The following is a 26,667-nucleotide window of genomic DNA, read 5'->3' as shown; positions in this document are numbered from 1 at the left end:
CTGAAAACTGTATCATGCTATAAGTGTTTTATATCGGTCGGTATCAATAATTATTGATCATTTTTTATGACCTATGGAAAATAAGGAGCAGGAATAAAATACATAAAATGTGAAAATATATATATTTTTTCAAATATAACCTGATTATAATCTCCTCAGTTATCAAGGCAAAAGGAAAGGAAAGCATGGAAAACACTCAAACAAGGTAAACAAAATAGTCATATCAAAATGAGCTCTTAAAATGAAGGTGCAAGAATAAGGTATATGTAATAATAAAGTGTCAGAAAATAGTGTAAACACATACCTGCCAACTACTCCGGTTTTCCCATAATTAGTACGGTTTTCATCAACCTATTCCGGGTTACGGTTGCAGTGATAAAAAATACGTTTTTTCATTAATTAAAAAAATATATTTTTTAAAAATGCGCGAGGCTATTTATAGCACCGCTGCCAAGCACGAGGCACCTGTTGCCATTGTTTCCAAACGAGCGAACGATCATGGAATCAGCCGGAGAAAAATCGCCAACGAGTCTTAAACAGAAAAGAAAACTGCAGTCATTCCGTGAAGAATATTCAAAAGCCTATCCGGGAATAATTATCCGTTCCAAAAAGGGTGAAAACTACGCGAATTGCACCTTGTGCAGACAAGATTTTTCGATCGGACACGGAGGAATTAGTGATGTAAAAGACCACGTTGGGACAAAAAAACACAAGTCTAATGCCGTTGCTAGCGATACAAGTGGAAAACTTTCAACGTTTTTCGGATTTTAGCCACAAAAAGGTAATGACACCAATGTTATCTATTGGAATTGTTTAGTACTGTTATACTGTTAAAAGTGTTTATACTATTTATGCTTTCAAGTCCAAGTTGAAGAAATCTTGTTAAATGTTGACAGCATAACTACCAAAATACAGAAGTATGTCCTTAATATTTTTGCAGTGCTATTTCTGTTGAAAAGTTCAAATGATTACATTAGAGATGTGATGTGCCACTTTTCAAGTGTCTGATGGCTTCAATTAATTTTCATAAATTTTTCATATTTTGAATTCTTTTGAAAGGGTTACAAAAAAACTACATTTGAATTGTAATTCCATGCTATTGACAGGACTACTAATTTTAATGAAGTTAGCTTACCATGTTTACAGTATGATAATTGTGATAGAAATGTGAATTTTAGGCACAGAATATTTGTTACAATTGAACAAGGCAGTAGATTATACAAGCTTGGACAGAAAGTTAATAATGACACCAATTTTTTTTTTAATGGAATTGTTTAGTACTGTTTTACCATTTGTTTACTGTAAAAAGTGTTTATACTTTCAATGAACAAATTGAAGTCTTGTGAAAGGTTGACAGGATAACTGGCATTAACTGTCAAAATAATTTCAAACTATTGAAGTTAGCTTACAGAATAAACATGTCAATCAACCCATATGATTTTTGCTGTAATATTTTTGTTTTGAAAAGTCACTGTGACTGATAGAAAAGTGATGGTTTTAGCAACATTTTAACCTGTCTGAATGCTAATAATTGTTTTGGGAGAAATATTGCATATCTTGTGTCTTATTCCATTGAAACAGTGTTTTTTCTTTTTAAAAAAAAAAACATTAAAACTTTATATCGACAGATCGACCTGAGGTTGATTTAGAGATTTAAGCGTTTAATAGTAAGAAAAAATGATATGTTTATGAGTATGAATATAATTATTTAAAAAACATTTGTGACTGAGACCCTTCCGGGTCCCTGGGACCAAACTTAAGGAGAGCCCAAAAGGTTAAAAAAAATCTATAAATTGTTTTGCTTTTGAAAATGACAAATATCAAAATGGCCCCTGCATGCTTTCATTTTTCAGTGGAAAAATGGTTAAAATTGGCCGTTAGGGTTGGAATTGGGGGTTAAATCACCAAAAATGATTCCAGGGCGCGGCACCACTGCTGCCCACTGCTCCCCTCACCTCTCAGGGGGTGAACAAGGGGATGGGTCAAATGCAGAGGACAAATTTCACCACACTTAGTGTGTGTGTGACAATCATTGCTACTTTAACTTTAACTTTAATGCATTTTTCACAAATAGAAAAAAAGTCTCACGACTCACAAACTCTGTTTTTATTAACCTTTTGGGTGTGTGGGATTAATCTGGCCCAGATTTGAGGAGAGTGTTTTTTTGTTGTGGACCTGGTCTAATGTGGTCACAAATAAAAGGTGTCACAAACTTTGTTATGATAAATAATGTCGATTTTAGTTTCCTTGCTGTTTTTTGTGGTCATCTTTGTGACAAAATGACGCAACGATCATGACATTGCACATAAAGAAGGATCTAATAGAAGGCGACGCCGCGTGCTTTTGCAGGTCCGACAGGTAGCGGGAAGACCACCTTCATCAGCGAGCTGGCTCTGGACCTGTGCATGCAGGGCGTCAACACGCTGTGGGGCAGCTTCGAGATCAACAACGTGCGCCTGGCCAAGATCATGCTGACCCAGTTCGCCCTGCAGCGGCTGGAGGAGAACCTGGAGCAGTACGACTTCTGGGCGGACAAGTTTGAGGAGCTGCCGCTCTACTTCATGACCTTCCACGGCCAGCAGAACATCAAGTGGGTCACGCCGCCTGCCGCGGGCGACCTGGCGGCGCGCTGACCCTTGTCCCCAAACTGTCTGCAGGTCCGTGCTGGACACCATGCAGCACGCCGTCTACCTCTACGATATCAACCACGTGGTCATCGACAACCTGCAGTTCATGATGGGACAGGAGAACCTCTCCATTGACAAGTAAGTTCAAACTACCGTTATTATCTTCATATGTCTTTGATTACTGTGGAGGTTGCCCTCTAGCAGAGGTGGGTAGAGTAGCCAGAAATTGTACTCAAGTAAGAGTACTGTTACTTTAGAGATTTATTACTCAAGTAAAAGTAAGGAGTAGTCACCCAAATATTTACTTGAGTAAAAGTAAAAAGTATGTTGTGAAAAAACTACTCAAGTACTGAGTAACTGATGAGTAACATACACACACATATCATATATGTATATATATATATATATATATATATATATATATATATATATACAGTATATAATTTATATTTATTTATTTTGCCGTTTTTGTTTACATGTTAAAGGTGTTTTAATGAATATACATGCATGTTTAACACATATAGATTCCTTTCTTTCATGAAGACAAGAATATAAGTTGGTGTATTACCTGATTCTGATGACTTGCATTGATTGTAATCAGACAGTAGTGATGATAGCGTCCACGTTTTCAAATGGAGGAGAAAAAAGTTCCTCCTTTCTGTCTAATACCACATGAAAGTGGTTGGTTTTTGGCATCTTATTTGTCCAGCTTCCATATTCGTTTTCACACACTTTACAAGAAATACATTGGCGGCAAACTCCGTAGCTTGCTAGCTTGTTTGCGCTGGCTTTCGGAGACTCTTGTTTTGAAAGCGCAGGCGCGATGGAGCGGCACTTTTATTGTGAAGACAGGAACTGTGCAGTCAGTCTTTAGGCTTTTGACGGGATGTACGGTTGAAATAAAAGGGTATTTTTTCCTTCACACTTTTGATTGATTGATTGAAACTTTTATTAGTAGATTGCACAGTACAGTACATATTTCGTACAATTGACCACTAAATGGTAACACCCCAATAAGTTTTTACACTTGTTTAAGTCAGGTCATGTGACCACCTGGCTCTGTTTGATTGGTCCAACGTCACCAGTGACTGCATCTGATTGGTGGAACGGAGTGAACGTCACCAGTGACTGTATTTGTTGAAACGCAGGCACTATGAAGGTCTGTCTGACAGACCAAAACAAACAAAGCGTGCATTAACAGATCGATAAAAATTAGTAGCGAGCTGAATGTAGATAAAAGTAGCGGAGTAAAAGTAGCGTTTCTTCTCTATAAATATACTCAAGTAAAAGTATGTTGCATTAAAACTACTCTTAGAAGTACAATTTATCCCAAAAGTTACTCAAGTAGATGTAACAGAGTAAATGTAGCACGTTACTACCCACCTCTGCACTCTAGTGGGTTCTGCAGACCCCCACACACTGCCAGGAGAGCCCGGATCAGGGTTACAACTAGTGATGGGTCCGGCAACACCGATGCATCGGCGCATGCGTCGAGCTCATAGAGCGAAACCCTGTGTCGGTGCGCGTACCGCTTTTAGAAAGTCACGTGACCGATCATGAGCTGTTTTGGTCACGTGACCGATACGCCAACTGTGTCGCCTCCTCTGTGCCTTGTGAGCGGCTCTTTTCTACAGCCGGAGAAATAATAACTAAGAGAAAGCGTCTAAAATGTAATACGTCGGAAAAACTTTCTTTTTTTTTTTAAATAAAAATGTGTAAAAAAATCAAATTAAAACAATTCCCAGTCCACAATCATCCACAACACGTTCTCTTAGATTTCCATGTTATGATACATGTTCACATTATTTATTGACTGTATCTAAAAAAGATACAAATATATTTTTATTTAAATGAAGATATGAAATAATCCTAAATGAAATATTTATATTATTGTATATACTAGGGCAGGGGTCACCAACGCGGTGCCCGCGGTCACCAGGTAGCCCGTAAGGACCAGATCAGTCGCCCGCTGGCCTGTTCTAAAAATAGCTCAAAGAGCAGCACTTACCAGTGAGCTGCCTCTATTTTTTAATTTTTATTTATTTACTAGCAAGCTGGTCTCGCTTTGCTCGACATTTTAATTCTAAAAGAGACAAAACTCAAATAGAATTTGAAAATCCAAGAAAATATTTTAAAGACTTGGTCTTCACTTGGAATAAGCGGTAGAAAATGGATGGATGGATGGGTCTTCACTTGTTTAAATACATTCATTTATTTTTTACTTTGCTTCTTATTACTTTTAGAAATACAATTTTAGAGAAAAAATACAACCTTAAAAATGATTTTAGGATTTTTAAACAAATATACCTTTTTACCTTTTAAATTTCTTCCTTTTCTTTCCTGACAATTTAAATCAATGTTCAAGTAAATTTATATTTTTTTATTGTAAAGAATAATAAATATTTTAGCTTCTGTTTTTTCGACGAAGAATATTTGTGAAATATTTCTTCAAACTTACTATGATTAAAATTCAAAACAATTATTCTGGCAAATCTAGAAAATCTGTAGAATCAAATTTAAATCTTATTTCAAAGTATTTTGAATTTCTTTTAAAATTTTTGTTCTGGAAAATCTAGAAGAAATACTGATTTGTCTTTGTTAGAAATATAGCTTGGTCCAATTTGTTAAATATTCTAACAAAGTGCAGATTGGATTTGAACCAATTTAAAACATGTCATCAAAATTCTAAAATGTATCTTAATCAGGAAAAATTACTAATGATGTTCCATAAATTATAATTTTAATTTTTTCAAAAAGATTCAAATTAGCTAGTTTTTCTCTTCTTTTTGTCGGTTGAATTTTGAATTTTAAAGAGTCGAAATTGAAGATAAACTATGTTTCAAAATTTTATTTTTATTTTTTTCGTGTTTTCTCCTCTTTTAAACCGTTCAATTAAGTGTTTTTTTTCATCATTTATTCTCTACAAAAAACCTTCCGTAAAAGGAAAAAAAAATGTACGACTGAATGACAGACAGAAATACCCATTTTTTTATATATATACATTTATTTATTTAGCTATTCTTGTTTAAATCACACTTACGTGTAACTTACAAATGACAATATATTTATTTATTTAAGTGTGTATCAAACTGGTAGCCCTTCGCATTAATCAGTACCCAAGAAGTAGTTTTTGGTTTCAAAAAGGTTGGTGACCCCTGTACTAGGGCATCAAATCAGTGTCAGTTGAGTCGGTCCATAGGTTGCCTGTAGGGATTTTTAATGTCCAGCAGATGTCAGTATTTAGTCACACAGTATCGACACAGTATCAATACAGTTTTGCAATGTGTCGAAACGCTTCATGACGCCTCATCAACCCATCACTAGTTACAACACTGTTTTATTTCTATACAAATGATGCAAAGGTTTTGCTTTCCAGCAAACTGTCCTTTCTGCGTTCGTGTCTCTCTCTGTCTCTCTGGCTCCCACTCCAGCTCCAACAACGTGTCTCATCCCGGCTGCTGCTAATAAAGGCGACAGCTGATTAGATAACAAGGCCCACCTGGGCCATCCACTCAGCTGTCGCTGTCTTCGAGGCCGGTCCCGGCACACCCCGTTCCGCGGCAGGCCCGCAGGCCACGCCCTCCCCCAAACTTACTTTTAGTGTCAGCAATGCAGTGGAACCTCCCTTTACAAACTTAATTGGTTCTTGTACAGGGTTCACAAATCAAAAAGTTTGTATATTGAAACTAATTTCTCCATAAGAAACAATGTAATTGTGAATAATGCATGATTAGGGCATCCTGGACAGAAGTCCCTATTTAGTGAAGTTTTGTACACAATATAAAGTGCTATACAGTGCTGTATATCACACAAACATAACAAGGAGGTAACAAGCTAAAACAACGACGACGACTACAAGCTTGATTGATTGATTGAGACTTTTATTAGTAGGTTGCACAGTGAAGTACATATTCCGTACAATTGACCACTAAATGGTAACACCCCAATAAGTTTTTCAACTTGTTTAAGTCGGGGTCCACTTAAATTGATTCATGATTCAGATATATACTATCAGATATATACTATCATCATAATACAGTCATCACACAAGATAATCACATTGAATTATTTACATTATTTACAATCCGGGGTGTGGAGGGGGCGGGGGGAGTTAGGTTTGGTTGTTATCATCAGTCATCAACAATTGAGAACAGAGAAATGGATATTGGAACAGTGTAGGTCAGAGAGAGAGAGAGAGAGAGAGAGCAATCCGGGGAGGGTGTTAGTTTAGGGTTGTAGTTGCCTGGAGGTGAACTTTTATTGCGTTTTTGAAGGAGGATAGAGATGCACTTTCTTTTATACCTGTTGGGAGTGCATTCCACATTGATGTGGCATAGAAAGAGAATGAGTTAAGACCTTTGTTAGATGAGAATCTGGGTTTAACGTGGTTAGTGGAGCTCCCCCTGGTGTTGTGGTTATGGCGGTCATTTACGTTAAGGAAGTAGTTTGACATGTACTTCGGTATCAGGGAGGTGTAGCGGATTTTATAGACCAGGCTCAGTGCAAGTTGTTTGACTCTGTCCTCCACCCTGAGCCAGCCCACTTTGGAGAAGTGGGTAGGAGTGAGGTGTGATCTGGGGTGGAGGTCTAGAAGTAATCTGACTAGCTTGTTCTGGGATGTTTGGAGTCTAGATTTGAGGGTTTTGGAGGTGCTAGGGTACCAGGAGGTGCATGCGTAATGGAAAAAGGGTTGAACGAGAGTTCCCGCTAGAATCTTCATGGTGCTTTTGTTGACCAGAGAGGAGATTCTATAGAGAAATCTTGTTCGTTGGTTGACCTTTTGGATGACCTTGGTTGCCATTTTATCACAGGAAAGATTAGCCTCTAGAATGGAACCTAGGTAGGTGACCTCATCTTTCCTGGTGATAACAATGTCACCCACTTTTATAGTGACTTTCTTAAGGTTGATGTGGGACCCAAACAGGATGGATTCAGTTTTAGCCAAGTGTATGGATAGCTTGTTGTCAGCGAGCCAGGTGCAAGTTCTACAGAGTTCCGCACTGAGGATTTTCTCCACCTGTGACTTGTCCTTGTCTGATACCAGCAGGGCCGAGTCATCCGCAAACAAGAACAATACACAGTCGCATCAACAGCTCAACTGTCCTACACACACAAGTCTCTTTTGGTGCCCTCACAATCCAACAGAAATCCCCAAAATCCTTCACTTTACCAACCATATTGCGACAATAATAAACCTTTGAAAAAGGTCAAATCCGTCATCAATATACCGTATTTTCCGCACCATAAGCCGCCCTGGGTTAAAAGCCGCGCCTTCAATGAACGGCATATTTCAAAACTTTGTCCACCTATAAGCCGCCCCGTGTTATAAGCCGCATCTAACTGCGCTAAAGGAATGTCAAAAAAACAGTCAGATAGGTCAGTCAAACTTTAATAATATATTAAAAACCAGCGTGATGTGGGCGCGCATGGAGTCGTATATCAACATGGACGGAGCTGCGTGAAAAAAGCCACCCGGCCTCTTCGCGTAAACTTCCCTTAACGGCTCGCTCATCTTTTCTTCATCCATCCATCCCTTCGAGTTAGCTTTTATGATGACGCCGGCTGGAAAGGTCTCTTTTGGCAAGGTCTTCCTTTTGAATATCACCATGGGTGGAAGTTTCTGGCCATTAGCATGGCAAGCTAGAACCACAGTGAAGGATGACTTCTCATTCCCTGTGGTGCGAATATTCACCGTACGTGCTCCCGTTGTATCCACAGTGCGGTTCACAGGAATATCAAAAGTCAGTGGAACCTCGTCCATGTTGATAATGTTCTCTGGCCGGATCTTTTTTTCAGCTATCTTGTTTTTACAATATGCACGGAAAGTAGCCAGCTTTTCTTGAAAGTCTTTAGGCAGTTGCTGTGAAATAGTAGTCCGTGTGCGGATGGAGAGATTGCGTCTTTTCATGAACCGGAAACCTGTCGCTTAGTAGGAGCCATTTTGTGGTCTTTACAGATGTAAACACACAAAGGAAATGAAACGTAATATCCGCACGCTTCTTCTTCTTCTACGGGGGCGGGTGGTTGCTTACAGTAGAAGAAGAAGCGCTTCCTGTTCTATGGGGGCGGGTGCTTACCTTGGCGGTTGCTTGCGTAGAAGAAGAAGCACTTCCTCTTCTACGGGGAAAAAAGATGGCGGCTGTTTACCGTAGTTGCGAGACCGAAACTTTATGAAAATGAATCTTAATATTAATCCATATATAAAGCGCAACGGGTTATAAGCCGCACTGTCAGCTTTTGAGTAAATTTGTGGTTTTTAGGTGCGGCTAATAGTGCGGAAAATACGGTACACTATATTGCCAAAAGTATTTGGCCACCTGCCTTTACTCACATATGCACTTGAAGTGCCATCCCATGGAATTGTCCCAAATCCTGGAGCATTCAAAGTTCCTTTCACTGGAACTAAGGGGCCAAGCCCAACTCCGGAAAAGCCAAGCCCACACCATAATTCCTCCTCCACCAAATTTCACACTCGGCACGATGCAGTCCGAAATGTAGCGTTCTCCTGGCAACCTCCGAACCCAGACTGGATGAAGTCCTTGTGCTCAAATACTAGTGTGGCCTCAATAGCCCTGCTGTAGTGTGTAGCATGCTGGCCATTATCTGCACATGTGATGGAGGAATGCACAGTGCAGGGTTGAAATTCTACTGAATTTGCATGAAATCAGGTTGTTTTAGCTAATAATCATGCTGCAAGATCTAGCATGTTGCATTCAATGTTTATTCCCGTTAATTCCCATGGAAAGTTTCCAACTTTGAATATTCCCGGAATTCTGCAACTTTAGTTGTGATGGAAGTCTCATACCTGCCAACTACTCCGGTTTTCCCGTAATTAGCACGGTTTTCATCAACCTATTCCGGGTTACGGTTGCAGTGATAAAAAATACGGTTTTTCATTAATTAAAAAAAAAAAAGGGTGAAAACTACGCAAATTGCACCTTGTGCAGACAAGATTTTTCGATCGGACACGATCGAAAAGACCACGTTGGGACAAAAAAACACAAGTCTAATGCCGTTGCTAGCGATACAAGTGGAAAACTTTCAACGTTTTTCGTCGCCCAAACAGATTCTTTGGATGTGATAAATGCCGAAGTTTTATTTACGGAGGCAATAATTGAGCATGGACTTCCAATCGCACTGGCTGATCACATGGGACAGTTAAATGTTTGTAATGCAACCTTTAAAAATCATTACGCGGTGATTGCGGTCCCAAAAATAAACTTTTCTTGCATGATAATGTCCAGAAAAACTCGCTTTATATTACTATAGAGTCCTTTTAACGAATGAGTTTGATGGTTTATCACAAACCTTAAATGAAAGAAGTCCTTTGTTCTCCTGCACCATGCATGCGCTTTGGCCTTGCTTCGTGTTTGGTGCGCAATCCTGTCGGCTGTATTTCACAGCACGTCTTTGACAACTTGAAGTGGCATAAAACATTTAAAACAAAGGGGTTATAGGAACAATCACTTTCAGTGTTTTATGCCACTTCAAGTTGTCAAAGACGGTATGCTGGTGCCCGACTGCCACAAGTGGAACAAACATTTGAAACAAAGGGGTTATAGGAACAATCACTTTCAGTGTTTTATGCCACTTCAAGTAAACTTATCATAAAGTTACCATATCATTTTTGCAGTATGATCAATCTGATAGAATACATTTGGATTTTAGCCACAAAAAGGTAATGACACCAATGTTATCTATTGGAATTGTTTAGTACTGTTATACTGTTAAAAGTGTTTATACTATTTATGCTTTCAAGTCCAAGTTGAAGAAATCTTGTTAAATGTTGACAGCATAACTACCAAAATACAGAAGTATGTCCTTAATATTTTTGCAGTGCTATTTCTGTTGAAAAGTTCAAATGATTACATTAGAGATGTGATGTGCCACTTTTCAAGTGTCTGATGGCTTAAATTAATTTTCATTGATTGTTCATATTTTGAATTCTTTTGAAAGGCTTACAAAAAAACTACATTTGAATTGTAATTCCATGCTATTGACAGGACTATTAATTTTAATGAAGTTATCTTACCATGTTTACAGTATGATAATTGTGATAGAAATGTGAATTTTAGGCACAGAATATTTTTTACAATTGAACAAGGCAGTAGATTATACAAGCTTGGACAGAAAGTTAATAATGACACCAATTTTTTTTTAATGGAAATATTTAGTACTGTTTTACCATTTGTTTACTGTAAAAAGTGTTTATACTTTCAATGAACAAATTGAAGTCTTGTGAAAGGTTGACAGGATAACTGGCATTAACTGTCAAAATAATTTCAAACTATTGAAGTTAGCTTACAGAATAAACATGTCAATCAACCCATATGATTTTTGCTGTAATATTTTTGTTTTGAAAAGTCACTGTGACTGATAGAAAAGTGATGGTTTTAGCAACATTTTAACCTGTCTGAATGCTAATAATCATATTGCGTCGGGGGGCGAAGCCCTGAACCCTCCACCAGGACTTTGTCCTGGACCTACCGGGGCCTGCGGCCCTTGGACCCTGGCTACTAGGTTTTTCTGATTTCAAAAGTTGGCAGGTATGAAGTCTGCTTTGGCATGTTTTTGCAAAAAAGTCTGTTCTGTGGCAGGAAGCCAGCTTCATCCATCTCTTCAATACCAGCAAGCACAAAACGGCTGCCAGCGGGGCACAAAATGGATGAATGAATCAATCGCACACGAGTCACACTTGGCTCCATCTAATAGTTCCTAAGTCAAAAAGATGGGTTCTAAAATGGAGGTTCCACTGCGCAACTTAATCATGGATGTGATATATTTCCCGGCCTTTTGATGGCATTTCATTTCTGGAATGTTCTTTTCCACGTTGTCTTTCAGTCTATTGACTTTTGGTTACATGGAGAGGTTTTGTGTTCATGCTCCAGGTTCGCCGTGCAGGACCACATCATCGCCGCCTTCAGGAAGTTTGCCACCAACTCCAGCTGCCACGTCACGCTCATCATCCACCCCAGGAAGGAGGAGGACGACCGCGAGCTGCAGACCGCATCCATTTTTGGGTCGGCTAAGGTGCGAGCGCCATGGCGCTTTCTCTTCTAACTTCCTCACTTTTGCCACTTGGCAAACCCTAACCCACCTGGTTGGCAAACCCTAACCCGTCTGGTTGGCAAACCCTAACCCACCTGGTTGGTCACTTTAAACATCAACCAGAGAGAACCATATATCAACTCTTTATCGATCAATTGTAGATCAGACCTACTTCCTGTTCCCATCTGCAGCACTAAGCCTTCTGGGTAATGTAGTATATACACTTCCTATTTATATATGTATTTATCCTATTTAAGACAATTAGGAACATAGTTGGGGCCCGCATGGCCCATTGCATAAGGACTCCCAAAGGGAGTCCTTATGCAATGGGACATAAGGACCTATTGAATTTGTAAGGTTTTATTAGGGCCCGCATGGCCCATTGCAAAAGGACTCCCAAAGGGAGTCCTTATGCAATGGGACATAAGGACCTATTGAATTTCTAAAGTTTTATTATTATTCTTTATTTTTCTTCCGCCGCCTCTTTGAGCACTAATTTGACCCACTTAACATGCTTCAAAACTCACCATATTTGACCCACACATCAGGACCTGCGAAAATTGTCTTTTAATAAAAAAAACGAACCGCAAAAATCAAAATTGCGCTCTAGTGCCCCCTAGGAAAAAAAAAAAACAGACTGCCTGTAACTCCCACTAGGAAGGTCGGAGAGACATGAAACAAAAACCTCTATGTAGGTCTGACTTAGACCTAGTTAGGGACCGCAATGTCCCTTTGGGACAGAGGACCCTATTGAAATTGTAAGGTTTTATTATTATTATTCCGCCGCCTCTTTGAGCTGTAATTTGACCCCCTTAACATGCTTCAAAACTCACCATATTTGACACACACACCAGGACTGGCGAAAATTGCCATCTAATAAAAAAAAAAACCAAACCCCAAAACTCAAAATTGCGCTCTAGCGCCCTCTAGGGATAAAAAACAGACAAAACTGCTTGTTACTTCTGTTAGGAATGAAACAAAAACCTCTATGTAGGTCTGATTTAGACCTAAATTTCATACATTGACATCCTTCAGCAAAAATCAACAGGAAGTTGGCAATTCCCCCTTCAAAATAAAGGTTTTGTAAAAACAGTCACCTTTGCCTCTTTGAGCTGTAATTTGACCCCCTTAACATGCTTCAAAACTCACCAAACTGGACACACACATCAGGACTGGCGAAAACTGTGATCTAATAAAAAAAAACAACAACCCCAAAACTCATAATTGCGCTCTAGCGCCCCCTAGGAAGAAAGCACAGACACAACTGCTCCTAGGAAGAAAACTCAGACAAAACTGCCCGTAACTTCCAGTAGGAATGTCTTAAAGACATGAAACAAAAACCTCTATGTAGGTCTCACTTAGACCTACATTTCATAAATTGACAAACCCCAGCAAAAATCAACAGGAAGTTTGCAATTCCCCCTTCAAAACAAAAGTTTTGTAAAAACTGGTCACCTTTTTTCAAACATTATCTCCTCTGATCACGTTTGTCGTGTTGGCTTCAAACTAGCACAGGAGAGAGATTGAACCCTTCTGATTAAAAGTTGACGAAAAAGTTTTAATTACTGCTCCGGTTTGGATTTTATGTGCCGTCAAAGTCGGTCCCGTCCATCGCTGCTTGCAGCTTTAATTCTTTATTATTATTCTTCCGCACTTTGCAGCTTTGCGCTGTAATTTGACCCCCTTAACATACTTCAAAACTCACCAAATTTAACACACACATCAGGACCTCCAAAAATTGCCTATTAATGAAAAAACCAAACCCCAAAATTCAAAATTGCGCTCTAGCGCCCCCTAGAAATAAAACTGCCTCTAACTCCCAGTAGGAATGTCATAGAGACATGAAACAAAAACCTATATGTAGGTCTCACTTAGACCTACTTTTCCTTAATTAATTTCCTCGGGCAAAAATCTACAGGAAGCTGGCAATTCCCCCTTCAAGACAAAAAGTACTAAAAACAGTCATTTTTGCCTCTTTGAGCTGTATTTTGACCCCCTTAACATGCTTCAAAACTCACCAAACTGAACGCACACATCAGGACTGGCAAACATTGCGATCTAAAAAAAAACCTAACCTCAAATCTCAAAATTGCGCTCTACTGCAATTTTTTAATAAAACGCAAAAAAAAACTGCTCCTCTGAAGAAAAAAATGACAAAACTGCCTGTAACTCCCACTCGGAAGGTCGGAGAGACATGAAACAAAAACCTCTATGTAGGTCTCACTTAGACCTACATTTCATAAATTGACAACCCCCAGCAAAAATCAACAGGAAGTTTGCTATTCCCCCTTCAAAACAATTTTTTTGTAAAAACCGGTCACCTTCCTTCAAAAACTATCTCCTCTGAGCGCGTTTGTCGTTTCGCCTTCAAACTAACACAGGAGAGAGATTGAACCCTTGTGATTACAATGACAGAAGCGCTTTTTTTCTAACTGCTCCGGTTTTGATTTTATGACCCTTCAAAGACCCGCTGCGCTGATGCTGCTGCGCTGCTGTTTTTTTAAGATGGCTGCTTAAAAGCAGGAAGCACCAACGTGCCCACACAATGCAGACAAGGTAGGTACACTAGACAAAAGTCTTGGGACACTTCAGACTAAAAGTAGACAAAAGTATTGGGACACTTATGACTATCACTGGACAAAAGTATTGGGACATTCAGGACTAGCACCTGCCAAATATGCGGGCCCGACCAATGCTGCTTGCAGCTTTAATTTTACTTGTAATGCTGACCTGGCAAAAAGGCAGTTTTTATATGGTAGAGATGTTGAAGTGTGATGATAATTCTTAGCGTTTTATGCTAGCAATTTAGCTAATCTCATGCTGTTGAATCTAATAATCATGGATTTCATTACTCGGCGCCATCTTAGAAGTATGCTGGCTGTTCAATTGTTTACGTGCTAACAATGTTATTTCAATGTTTTGTGCTACTATTTTAGCTAATTGTGTACTTTTTCAACCTTATAATGATGGATTTTGTTACTCAGTGCCAACTTAAAAGATTGCCAGCTGTTCACATGTTAACATGCTAACATTAACATGCTAACAATATTATTTCAATGTTTTGTACTAGCATATTAGCAAATGTTGTACTTTTTAAACTGAACAATCATGAATTTCGTTACTCAGCGCCAACTTAAAAGTATGCCAGCTGTTCACGTTTACATGCTAACATTAACATGCTAACAATACCTGCTAATGTATTGTGCTAGCATTTTAGTTAATTTTGTATGTTTCGAACTGAATAATCATGGATTTTAGTTATTCAATGCCAATTTAAAGTTATGCAAGCTGTTTACATGTTAACATGCTAACATTAACATGCTAACAATAATATGCTAATGTTTTGTGCTCGCATTTTAGCTCATTTTGTACTTTTTAAACCTAATAATCATGGATTTTAAGTGCCAACTTAAAAAGTATGCCAGCTTACATGTTAACATGCTAACAATACCATTTCAATGTTTTGTTTTAGCATTTTAAGTTAATTTTGTACTTTTTAAACAGAACAATCAGCAAATTTGTTACTCATGATTGTTTTTTTATTTTATTTTTTTGCTTCTTATGTTTCTAGATTCTTATTTTGGTTGTTGTATGCCCTATTTTGTCAAACTTTTGTTTGACAATTTAAAACTTTATATGGCAAACACAAAATATGCAATATTTTTCCCAAAAAAGGAAACTAATTGGATGGAGCCTTCAATCGTTCATAACACCATTGATTCATCATTATTTTTGTTTGTTTTAAAAAATAAATGTTATTAAAATTCTAAAGGATCCCGCTCATAAAAATGTTTAAAAAAAATAAGTCTTTCAACACTTAAGTCTTTACAGCAACTTCAGATCGATCTGTCGATTATAAATTTATAAAAATGTTTTATTTGTTAATTTTATATCCCTTTTTGTCAAAGAAAACATTGTTGTGTGTGTGTGTGTGTGTGTGTGTGTGTGTGTGTGTGTGTGTGTGTGTGTGTGTGTGTGTGTGTGTGTGTGTGTGTGTGTGTGTGTGTGTGTGTGTGTGTGTGTGTGTGTGTGTGTGTGTGTGTGTGTGTGTGTGTGTGTGTGTGTGTGTGTGTGTGTGTGTGTGTGTGTGTGTGTACCGTATTTTCCGCACCATAAGGCGCCCTGGGTTATAAGCCGCGCCGTCAATGAACGGCATATTTCAAAACTTTGTCCACCTATAAGCCGCCCCGTGTTGTAAGCCGCATCTAACTGCGCTAAAGGAATGTCAAAAAAACAGTCAAATAGGTCAGTCAAACTTTAATAATATATTAAAACCAGCGTGATGTGGGCGCGCATGGAGTCGTATATCAACATGGACGGAGCTGCGTGAAAAAAGCCACCCGGCCTCTCCGCGTAAACTTAAACTTACCTTAACCACTCGCTCATCTTTTCTTCATCCATCCCTTCGAGTTAGCTTTTATGATGACGCCGGCTGGAAAGGTCTCTTTTGGCAAAGTCTTCCTTTTGAATATCACCATGGGTGGAAGTTTCTGGCCATTAGCATGGCAAGCTAGAACCACAGTGAAGGATGACTTCTCATTCCCTGTGGTGCGAATATTCACCGTACGTGCTCCCGTTGTATCCACAGTGCGGTTCACAGGAATATCAGTTGCTGTGAAATAGTAATCCGTGTGCGGATGGAGAGATTGCGTCTTTTCATGAACCGGATCCTTGTCGCTTAGTAGGAGCCATTTTGTGGTCTTTACAGATGTAAACACACAAAGGAAATGAAACGTAATATCCGCGCGCTTCTTCTTCTTCTACCGGGGCGGGTGGTTGCTTACAGTAGAAGAAGAAGCGCTTCCTGTTCTATGGGGGCGGGTGCTTACCTTGGCGGGTGCTTGCGTAGAAGAAGAAGCACTTCCTCTTCTACGGGGAAAAAAGATGGCGGCTGTTTACCGTAGTTGCGAGACCGAAACTTTATGAAAATGAATCTTAATATTAATCCATATATAAAGCGCACCGGGTTATAAGCCGCACTGTCAGCTTTTGAGTAAATTTGTGGTTTTTAGGTGCGGCTAATAGTGCGGAAAATACGGTATGTATGTATATGTATATATATGTATGTATATGTGTGTATATATATACCGTATATATATATATATATATATATATATATATCATACTTTCCAACCCTCCCGAATTTTCCGGGAGACTCCCGAAATTCAGCGCCTCTCCTGAAAACCTCCCGGAACAAATATTCTCCCGAAAATGTCCCGATTTTCAGCCGGAGCGGGAAGCCGCGCCCTCTCCAGCTCCATGCGGACCTGAGTGAGGACAGCCTTTTTTCATGACGGGAGGACAACAGGGTGACAAGAACTAAATCATCCAGACTAGAGATAAATTGTATTATTATGTTTATCTTCCCTAAAAATAAATATATTTATTAATAAAAAACAAAACAAAACTAAATACATTTTTACTATATTTTGCTAAAAACATCAAAATTAATTGTATTTTTATTTGTATTTTTTCGTGACTCCTTATTACATCCAGCCATAGAATTATACATTAAAATAAACATATTTGAAATAATTGATTTTAAATTATCATAATAATTCATTTAAAGTGACCATATTTAATTATTAAAATAATTGCTTGTTTATCAACAACTTTAGCATTTTATTCATTACATTTTGAAGCTCTCAGAAGCCAAGTTATGTTATATTCCTTAATATTTATTTATGCAAGTTTGAAGTATCAATTATCTAAACACAGTTTGTTTGCATATTTTCAGTATGTAGATATCTATATATACGGTATATATATATATATATATATATATATATATATATATATATATATATGTATGAAATACTTGACTTGGTGAATTCTAGCTGTCAATATACTCCTCCCCTCTTAACCACGCCCCCAACCACGCCCCGCCCCACCCTCGACCACGCCCCCACCTCCCAAAATCAGAGGTCTCAAGGTTGGCAAGTATGATATATATATATATATATATATATATATATATATATATATATATATATATATATGTGTATGTATATATATATATATATATATATATATATATATATATATATATATGTGTATGTATATATATATATGTATGTATGTATGTGTGTATATGTATATATATATATATATATATATATACACCGTATATGTATGTATGTATGTGTGTATATATATATATATATATATATGTATGTATGTATGTATGTATGTATGTGTGTGTGTGTGTGTGTGTATATATATATATATATATATATATATATATACACATATCTGTCTGTCTGTCGATTATGTTTTTTTTAATGTTTTCTATTTGTTTTTTGTCAATGAAAACGTTGTTCATTGTAATATATATATATTTTTTTGTCCTGTCCAGCTTCTCAGGCAAATCATATGCAATATTTCCCCTCAAAATATATCAAAATGTAATGTTTGATGTGAAATAATTGGAGCCTTGAATAAGTCAATAATTTATAACGACATTGATCTTATTATACTCAACATAAAACTTGTTCCTGTTAAATTTCGCTACTTTGCTCCTTTTATTCCTATTTTTTTGGTGGGTTTTTTTTCCATGGCATTTTTCGAACGAGCCTTGGGCCGTACTTTGGACAGTCTGGTTTAAAGTGACCAATCAGAAAGGAAGTAGAGAATGACAGTGAGTACTTTTGCACGCCTACAAAATTGGGCGCTTGTTTTGTTGTGTGCGAGACAGGCCAGCCAAGAGGCGGACAATGTGCTCATCCTGCAGGAGAAGAAGCTGGTCACCTGTCCCGGCCGCCGCTCCCTGCAGGTGACCAAGAACCGCTTTGACGGCGACGTGGGCATCTTCCCCCTGGACTTCCTCAAGTCCTCGCTCACCTTCTCGCCGCCCATCAAGGGCAAACACAAGCTGAGGAAGGTGGCCGCCAAGCCAGAGGAGGGCGAGGGTGAGGGCGAGGACGAGCAAGGCGACGAGGCGTCCCCGAAGAAGGAGGTCGTCAAACGGGAGAAGTCTGCCAAAAAGTCATCACAACCTGCCAAGAACCCTCCAACAGAGAAGAAAGGTAATTAAAGATTGATGGGCAAGTTCTCCGTGATCATTTCAACATTTACTACTGACTCCATAATCCCCATAATAATAATAATGTGATCCCTGAAACATTTTCTACACTTTTTAATGAACACTTTGGTATGGAGGCTGTGGTCATTGCTGGCCAGCAGGGGGCAGTTTGTGCCACTGACCTCAACCTTATCTCAACAAGCACTGAAAAATCATTACGTGGATACTTATATCTTTTTTTTCAATTTATAAAAAGGCTAAAGCAAAATATGTATTTAAAGACAAAAAGTTAACTATTTTTTCTCTTTACATTTAATTTTTGCTCTATTTTTGCAGTTTAGTTTGTTTCATTTAATTTCTACAATGTTCCAGTGAACCCTGTCAGGGGTGTCCAAACTATGGCCCGTGGCCGACGTCCTCAAAGTGGCCCGCCAGTTTAATAAGGAATCTTGCATTCATTTTACAAGTCTAACCTTTTTGATGTTGCGTTTTTGTCGCCATCTAGTGGACAAAATTATTTTTTCCTGCATTTATTAATGTGAGCCAATGCAAACAACCTTCCCTAGTCATGGTGTAAAAAATAAATAAAAATAATCCAACCGACACAAAATGTCAACAGACATGGTCATTGAACTTTGTGGATATTTTTTTTAAAAAGCATCCATTCACCATATCAAATTCAAAATGATTACAAAGCATGATGAGAAAAATGCTACACACTGCCCACACTTATTCATGTTTGGCACATTTTCACTGCTTGCTATTTTTGGTACATACCTGCCAACTACTCCGGTTTTCCCGTAATTAGTACGGTTTTCATCAACCTATTCCGGGTTACGGTTGCAGTGATAAAAAATATGTTTTTTCATTAATTTAAAAAAAAAAAAAGGGTGAAAACTACGCGAATTGCACCTTGTGCAGACAAGATTTTTCGATCGGACATGGAGGAATTAGCGATGTAAAAGACCACGTTGGGACAAAAAAACACAAGTCTAATGCCGTTGCTAGCGATACAAGTGGAAAACTTTCAACGTTTTTCGTCGCCCAAACAGATTCTTTGGATGTGATAAATGCCGAAGTTTTATTTACGGAGGCAATAATTGAGCATGGACTTCCAATCGCACTGGCTGATCACATGGGACAGTTAAATGTTTGTAATGCAACCTTTAAAAATCATTACGCGGTGATCGCGGTCCCAAAAATAAACTTTTCTTGCATGATAATGTCCAGAAAAACTCACTTTATATTACTATAGAGTCCTTTTAACGAATGAGTTTGATGGTTTATCACAAACCTTAAATGAAAGAAGTCCTTTGTTCTCCTACACCATGCATGCGCTTTGGCCTTGCTTCGTGTTTGGTGCGCAATCCTGTCGGCTGTATTTCACAGCACGTCTTTGACAACTTGAAGTGGCATAAAACATTTAAAACAAAGGGGTTATAGGAACAATCACTTTCAGTGTTTTATGCCACTTCAAGTTGTCAAAGACGGTATGCTGGTGCCCGACTGCCACAAGTGGAACAAACATTTGAAACAAAGGGGTTATAGGAACAATCACTTTCAGTGTTTTATGCCACTTCAAGTAAATTTATCATAAAGTTACTATATCATTTTTGCAGTATGATCAATCTGATAGAATAAATTTGGATTTTAGCCACAAAAAGGTAATGACACCAATGTTATCTATTGGAATTGTTTAGTACTGTTATACTGTTAAAAGTGTTTATACTATTTATGCTTTTAAGTCCAAGTTGAAGAAATCTTGTTAAATGTTGACAGCATAACTACCAAAATACAGAAGTATGTCCTTAATATTTTTGCAGTGCTATTTCTGTTGAAAAGTTCAAATGATTACATTAGAGATGTGATGTGCCACTTTTCAAGTGTCTGATGGCTTCAATTAATTTTCATGAATTTTTCATATTTTGAATTCTTTTGAAAGGCTTACAAAAAAACTACATTTGAATTGTAATTCCATGCTATTGACAGGACTATTAATTTTAATGAAGTTAGCTTACCATGTTTACAGTATGATAATTGTGATAGAAATGTGAATTTTAGGCACAGAATATTTTTTACAATTGAACAAGGCAGTAGATTATACAAGCTTGGACAGAAAGTTAATAATGACACCAATTTTTTTTTTTATGGAATTGTTTAGTACTGTTTTACCATTTGTTTACTGTAAAAAGTGTTTATACTTTCAATGAACAAATTGAAGTCTTGTGAAAGGTTGACAGGATAACTGGCATTAACTGTCAAAATAATGTCAAACTATTGAAGTTAGCTTACAGAATAAACATGTCAATCAACCCATATGATTTTTGCTGTAATATTTTTGTTTTGAAAAGTCACTGTGACTGATAGAAAAGTGATGGTTTTAGCAACATTTTAACCTGTCTGAATGCTAATAATCGTTTTGCGACGGGGGCGAAGCCTGAACCCTCCACCAGGACTTTGTCCTGGACCTACCGGGGCCTGCGGCCCTTGGACGCTGGCTACTAGGTTTTTCTGATTTCAAAAGTTGGCAGGTATGTTGGTAGATTAAAAAACAAGATAAATACTCTGATTACATTCTTTATAAAAAATACTGTAGTTGTTTGTACTACATTGTATTGTCGTGCAAACAATATTTTGTTACCTAAAAGCTTGTTACATGTTATGGTGATCTTTTTGAGGGGGCTGAGCATCCATTAAATTAAAAAACTAAACAAAAAACAAAGTAGTATCCCCAAGTCCTGCTGTATATACAGACGTAATCTTTACATTGTGCTTTGGTTTTGTGTTTGTTTAAAGTCAGTCCCACAAATACACTGCAAATATTAGCACAAACATACAATGCTAAATTAGTCATGAACAAGTTTCTTTACTAAACTGTCAATAAAACATTTGAGTGCAAATGAAACCACTTTAGTCATCATTTTTGCACTTCAGAAATTTTTTTCGGACCTGAGCTCCAGACTCCTTCTGTTTGATATTGTCATTACTGCCACAAGTGGTGGGAATGTGTACTACCAATGCGGCCCATACCAACCACAGCTGAGAAACATGTTTATAGGTCAGTGGTTCTTAACCTGGGTTCCATGGAACCCTAGGGGTTCGGCGGAGGTCAAAACACACCCGACTCATCGTGTAAATACAAATTTCTCCCTATCGGCGTATTAAGGATACGACAACAGCTGACTGATTTGCAGGTGTGTAATTTGTTGTGAGTTTATGGACTGTATTGGTTTTGTTCTTTGAACAAGGTGATGTTCATGTATGCTTCATTTTATGCACCAGTAAAAAAAACATGGTAACACTTAAGTATGGGGAACATATTCACCATTAATTAGTTGCTTATCAACATGCAAATTAGTAACATATTGTCTCTTAACTAGTCATTATTAAGTACTTATTAATGCCTTATTCGGCATGGCCTTATTATAAGCCTAACCCTCTAACCCTAACCAAATAACTATAAATTAAGTCTTTATTACTTAGAATATGTTCCCCTAGTGTCCAAATAACTCTAAATGTAGTCTTTGTTACTTAGAATATGTTCCCCTAGTGTCCAAATAACTCTAAATTTAGTCTTTGTTACTTACAATATGTTCCCCTAGTGTCCAAATAACTCTAAATTAAGTCTTTATTACTTAGAATATATTCCCCTAGTGTCCAAATAACTCTAAATTTAGTCTTTGTTACTTAGAATATGTTCCCCTAGTGTCCAAATAACTCTAAATTAAGTCTTTATTACTTAGAATATGTTCCCCTAGTCTCCAAATAACTCTAAATTAAGTCTTTATTACTTAGAATATGTTCCCCTAGTGTCCAAATAACTCTAAATGTAGTCTTTGCTACTTAGAATATGTTCCCCTAGTGTCCAAATAACTCTAAATTAAGTCTTTATTACTTAGAATATGTTCCCCTAGTGTCCAAATAACTCTAAATGTAGTCTTTGCTACTTAGAATATGTTCCCCTAGTGTCCAAATAACTCTAAATTAAGTCTTTATTACTTAGAATATGTTCCCCTAGTGTCCAAATAACTCTAAATTAAGTCTTTATTATTTAGAATATGTTCCCCTTGTGTCCAAATAACTCTAAATGTAGTCTTTGCTACTTAGAATATGTTCCCCTAGTGTCCAAATAACTCTAAATTAAGTCTTTATTACTTAGAATATGTTCCCCTAGTGTCCAAATAACTCTAAATGTAGTCTTTGCTACTTAGAATATGTTCCCCTCGTGTCCAAATAACTCTAAATTAAGTCTTTATTACTTAGAATATGTTCCCCTAGTGTCCAAATAACTCTAAATTAAGTCTTTATTACTTAGAATATGTTCCCCTAGTGTCCAAATAACTCTAAATGTAGTCTTTGCTACTTAGAATATGTTCCCCTAGTGTCCAAATAACTCTAAATGTAGTCTTTGCTACTTACAATATGTTCCCCTAGTGTCCAAATAACTCTAAATTAAGTCTTTATTACTTAGAATATGTTCCCCTAGTGTCCAAATAACTCTAAATTAAGTCTTTGCTACTTAGAATATGTTCCCCTAGTGTCCAAATAACTCTAAATTACCGTATTTTCCGCACCATAAGCCGCCCCGTGTTATAAGCCGCGCCTTCAATGAACGGCATATTTCAAAACTTTGTCCACCTATAAGCCGCCCTGGGTTATAAGCCGCATCTAACTGCGCTAAAGGGAATGTCAAAAAAACAGTCAGATAGGTCAGTTAAACTTTAATAATATATTAAAAACCAGCGTTCTAACAACTCTGTTCACTCCCAAAATGTACGGTAATGTGCAAATGTGCAATCACAAACATAGTAAAATTCAAAATAGTGCAGAGCAATAGCAATAACTTAATGTTGCTCGAACGTTAATGTCACAACACACAAAATAAACATAACACTCACTTTCTGAAGTTATTCTTCATTCATAAATCCCTCGAATTCTTCTCCTACTGTGTCCGAATTAAAAAGTTGGGCGAATAGGGGATCCAAAATGGCCGGCTCCGTCTCGTCGAAGTCATCAGAGTCAGTGTCGCTGTTGTTTTTCCAGCAGTTCCGTGAATCCTGCCTTCCGGAAAGCTCGGACCACAGTTGTGACCGAAATATCCGCCCAGGCATTTACGATCCACTGGCAGATGTTGGCGTATGTCGTCCGGCGCTGTCTCCCTGTCTTAGTGAATGTGTGTTCGCCTTCGGTCATCCATTGTTCCCACGCCGTTCGCAGTCGTGCTTTAAATGCCTTGTTGACACCAATATCGAGCGGTTGGAGTTCTTTGGTTAATCCACCCGGAATGACGGCGAGTGTTGTATTTGTGTGCTTCACTTGTTTTTTGACACCATCTGTGATGTGGGCGCGCATGGAGTCGTATATCAACATGGACGGAGCTGCGTGAAAAAAGCCACCCGGCCTCTTCGCGTAAACTTAAACTTCCCTTAACCACTCGCTCATCTTTTCTTCATCCATCCATCCCTTTGAGTTAGCTTTTATGATGACGCCGGCTGGAAAGTTCTCTTTTGGCAAGGTCTTCCTTTTGAATATCACCATGGGTGGAAGTTTCTGGCCATTAGCATGGCAAGCTAGAACCACAGTGTGTCGCTTAGTAGGAGCCATTTTGTGGTCTTTACAGATGTAAACACACAAAGGAAATGAAACGTAATACCCGCGCGCTTCTTCTTCTATGGGGGCGGGTGCTTACCTTGGCGGTTGCTTACCGTAGAAGAAGAAGCACTTCCTCTTCTACGGGGAAAAAAGATGGCGGCTGTTTACCGTAGTGGCGAGACCTAAACTTTATGAAAATGAATCTTAATATTAATCCATATATAAAGCGCACCGGGTTATAAGCCGCACTGTCAGCTTTTGAGTAAATTTGTGGTTTTTAGGTGCGGCTAATAGTGCGGAAAATACGGTAAGTCTTTGTTACTGAGAATATGTTCCGCATACTAAAGTGTTACCAAAAACATATAACTTTGTCTTGAATTTGAAAATTTTATTTATTTATTTTTTTCACTAAAGAAGGGTTGGGTGAATGCGCATATGAAAGTGGTGAGGTTCGCTACCTCCAACAAGGTTAAGAACCACTGTTATAGGCGGTCAAACAAGGGGTGGTTAAGAAACAGCAGTAACATATATTGACCTACATTAATGTACAACATATATCACAGTGCTCCCAACATTATGTTTAATGCAAAAGTGAAAGTAGATCATCTTCCTGGCCAGGATTATTCTCATTCAGAGAGTTCCACATCCAGGAAATGGCCTCACAGATGAGCCAGGAGGCTGAAATGAGTCATTGAGTAATTACCTGGTGGCCATTATCTCCTTTAACAATGCAGATAATTGCACGTGTGGAGGAAACACACTAAGACAGAGATTTATTAGGGCCCGCATGGCCCATTGCATAAGGACTCCCAAATGCAATGGGACATAAGGACCTATTGAATTTGTAAGGTTTTATTCTTTATTACTATTATACCGGCCGCCTCTTTGAACTGTAATTTGACCCACTTAACATGCTTCAAAACTCACCATATTTGACGCACACATCAGGGCTGGCGAAAATTGCCGTTTGATAAAAAAACCAAACCCCAAAAATCAAAATTGCGCTCTAGCGCCCCCTAGGGGAAAAAAACTAGACTGCCTGTAACTCCCACTAGGAAGGTCGGAGAGACATAAAACAAAAACCTCTATGTAGGTCTGACTTAGACCTAAATTTCATTAATGGTACATTCTCGGGCAAAAATCAACAGGAAGTTGGCAATTCCCCCTTTAAGACAAAAAAGTACTAAAAACAGTCACTTTTGCCTCTTTGAGCTGTAATTTGACCCCCTTAACATGCTTCAAAACTCACCAAACTGAACACACACATCAGGACTGGCTAAAACTGTGATCTAATGAAAAAACCTAACCCCAAATCTAAAAATTGTGCTCTACCACAATTTTTTTTATAAAACGCAGAAAAAACTGCTCCTCGGAAGAAAAAAATGACAAAACTGCCTGTAACTCCCACTGGGAAGGTCGGAGAGACATGAAACAAAAACCTCTATGTAGGTCTCACTTAGACCTACATTTCATAAATTGACAACCCCCAGCAAAAATCTACAGGAAGTTTGCTATTCCCCCTTCAAAACAAAATATTTGTAAAAACCGGTCACCTTCCTTCAAAAACGATCTCCTCTGAGCGCGTTTGTCGTTTCGCTTTCAAACTAACACAGGAGAGAGATTGAACCCTTGTGATTACAATGACCGAAGCGCTTTCTTTCTAAGTGCTCCGGTTTTGATTTTATGACCCTTCAAAGACCCGCTGCGCTGATGCTGCTGTTTTTTTAAGATGGCTGCTTAAAAGCAGGAAGCACCAGCGTGCCCACACAATGCAGACAAGGTAGGTACACTAGACAAAAGTCTTGGGACACTTCAGACTAAAAGTAGACAAAAGTATTGGGACACTTATGACTATCACTGGACAAAAGTATTGGGACATTTAGGACTAGCACCTGCCAAATATGCGGGCCCGACCAATGCTGCTTGCAGCTTTAATTATTATTGTTACATGCAGCCTATACATGATGATCAATTATTGGAAGCAGTTTATGACCAATAGGAGAAGAGAACCTGCATGCTGGAGCGTCACATCCATCCAACTATGTGTTGCTTGCACACAAATAGGTCAGTCCAGTGTGTGTGTGTGTGTGTGTTTGTGTGTGTGTGTGTGTGTGTATGCTAATTTACTCCTTATTTTGCAAGATATTTTTACATGAAACGTGACCTATAAGAAGTTGCTTTGAAGTATGCATTTTGGGAGCTTTCTGGGTCAAAGGGTTATTTATTTATAGCAGGGGTGCCCACACATTGCCTGCAGCAGCCAGCGTCATCTCTCAAGACCCCCTTGGTGCCGTGAATGTCAACTAAAGTGAGCAAAGTGACGTCTTGGTGAAGATTGATGATCCATCATTTTTAGGTCTATTTTTTTAATGCCTGGCT

General features: G+C 38.2%; 1 protein-coding gene across 2 annotated transcripts in view; it reads left to right on the top strand.

The window, feature by feature from the left end:
• twnk (twinkle mtDNA helicase) overlaps window positions 1-19,940 on the top strand; it is a 52,121-nt gene extending 32,181 nt beyond the window's left edge. Inside the window, exons 4-7 of one of the 2 annotated variants that reach the window (XM_072912699.1) lie at window positions 2,350-2,590; window positions 2,658-2,765; window positions 11,516-11,657; window positions 18,370-19,940. In XM_072912699.1, the coding sequence (XP_072768800.1) occupies window positions 2,350-2,590; window positions 2,658-2,765; window positions 11,516-11,657; window positions 18,370-18,708 (830 nt within the window). In that variant the 3' untranslated portion in view covers window positions 18,709-19,940. The remainder of the gene's footprint in view (window positions 1-2,349; window positions 2,591-2,657; window positions 2,766-11,515; window positions 11,658-18,369) is intronic. The other variant, XM_061932004.2, reaches the window with a different exon arrangement.
• Window positions 19,941-26,667: the final 6,727 nt, after the last annotated feature.

The sequence above is a fragment of the Nerophis lumbriciformis genome, linkage group LG39 (genome assembly GCF_033978685.3).
Source record: "Nerophis lumbriciformis linkage group LG39, RoL_Nlum_v2.1, whole genome shotgun sequence".
NCBI lineage: Eukaryota > Metazoa > Chordata > Actinopteri > Syngnathiformes > Syngnathidae > Nerophis > Nerophis lumbriciformis.
Note: the sequence above shows the minus strand (reverse complement) of the source record. Positions and strands in the feature narration are given on the sequence as shown.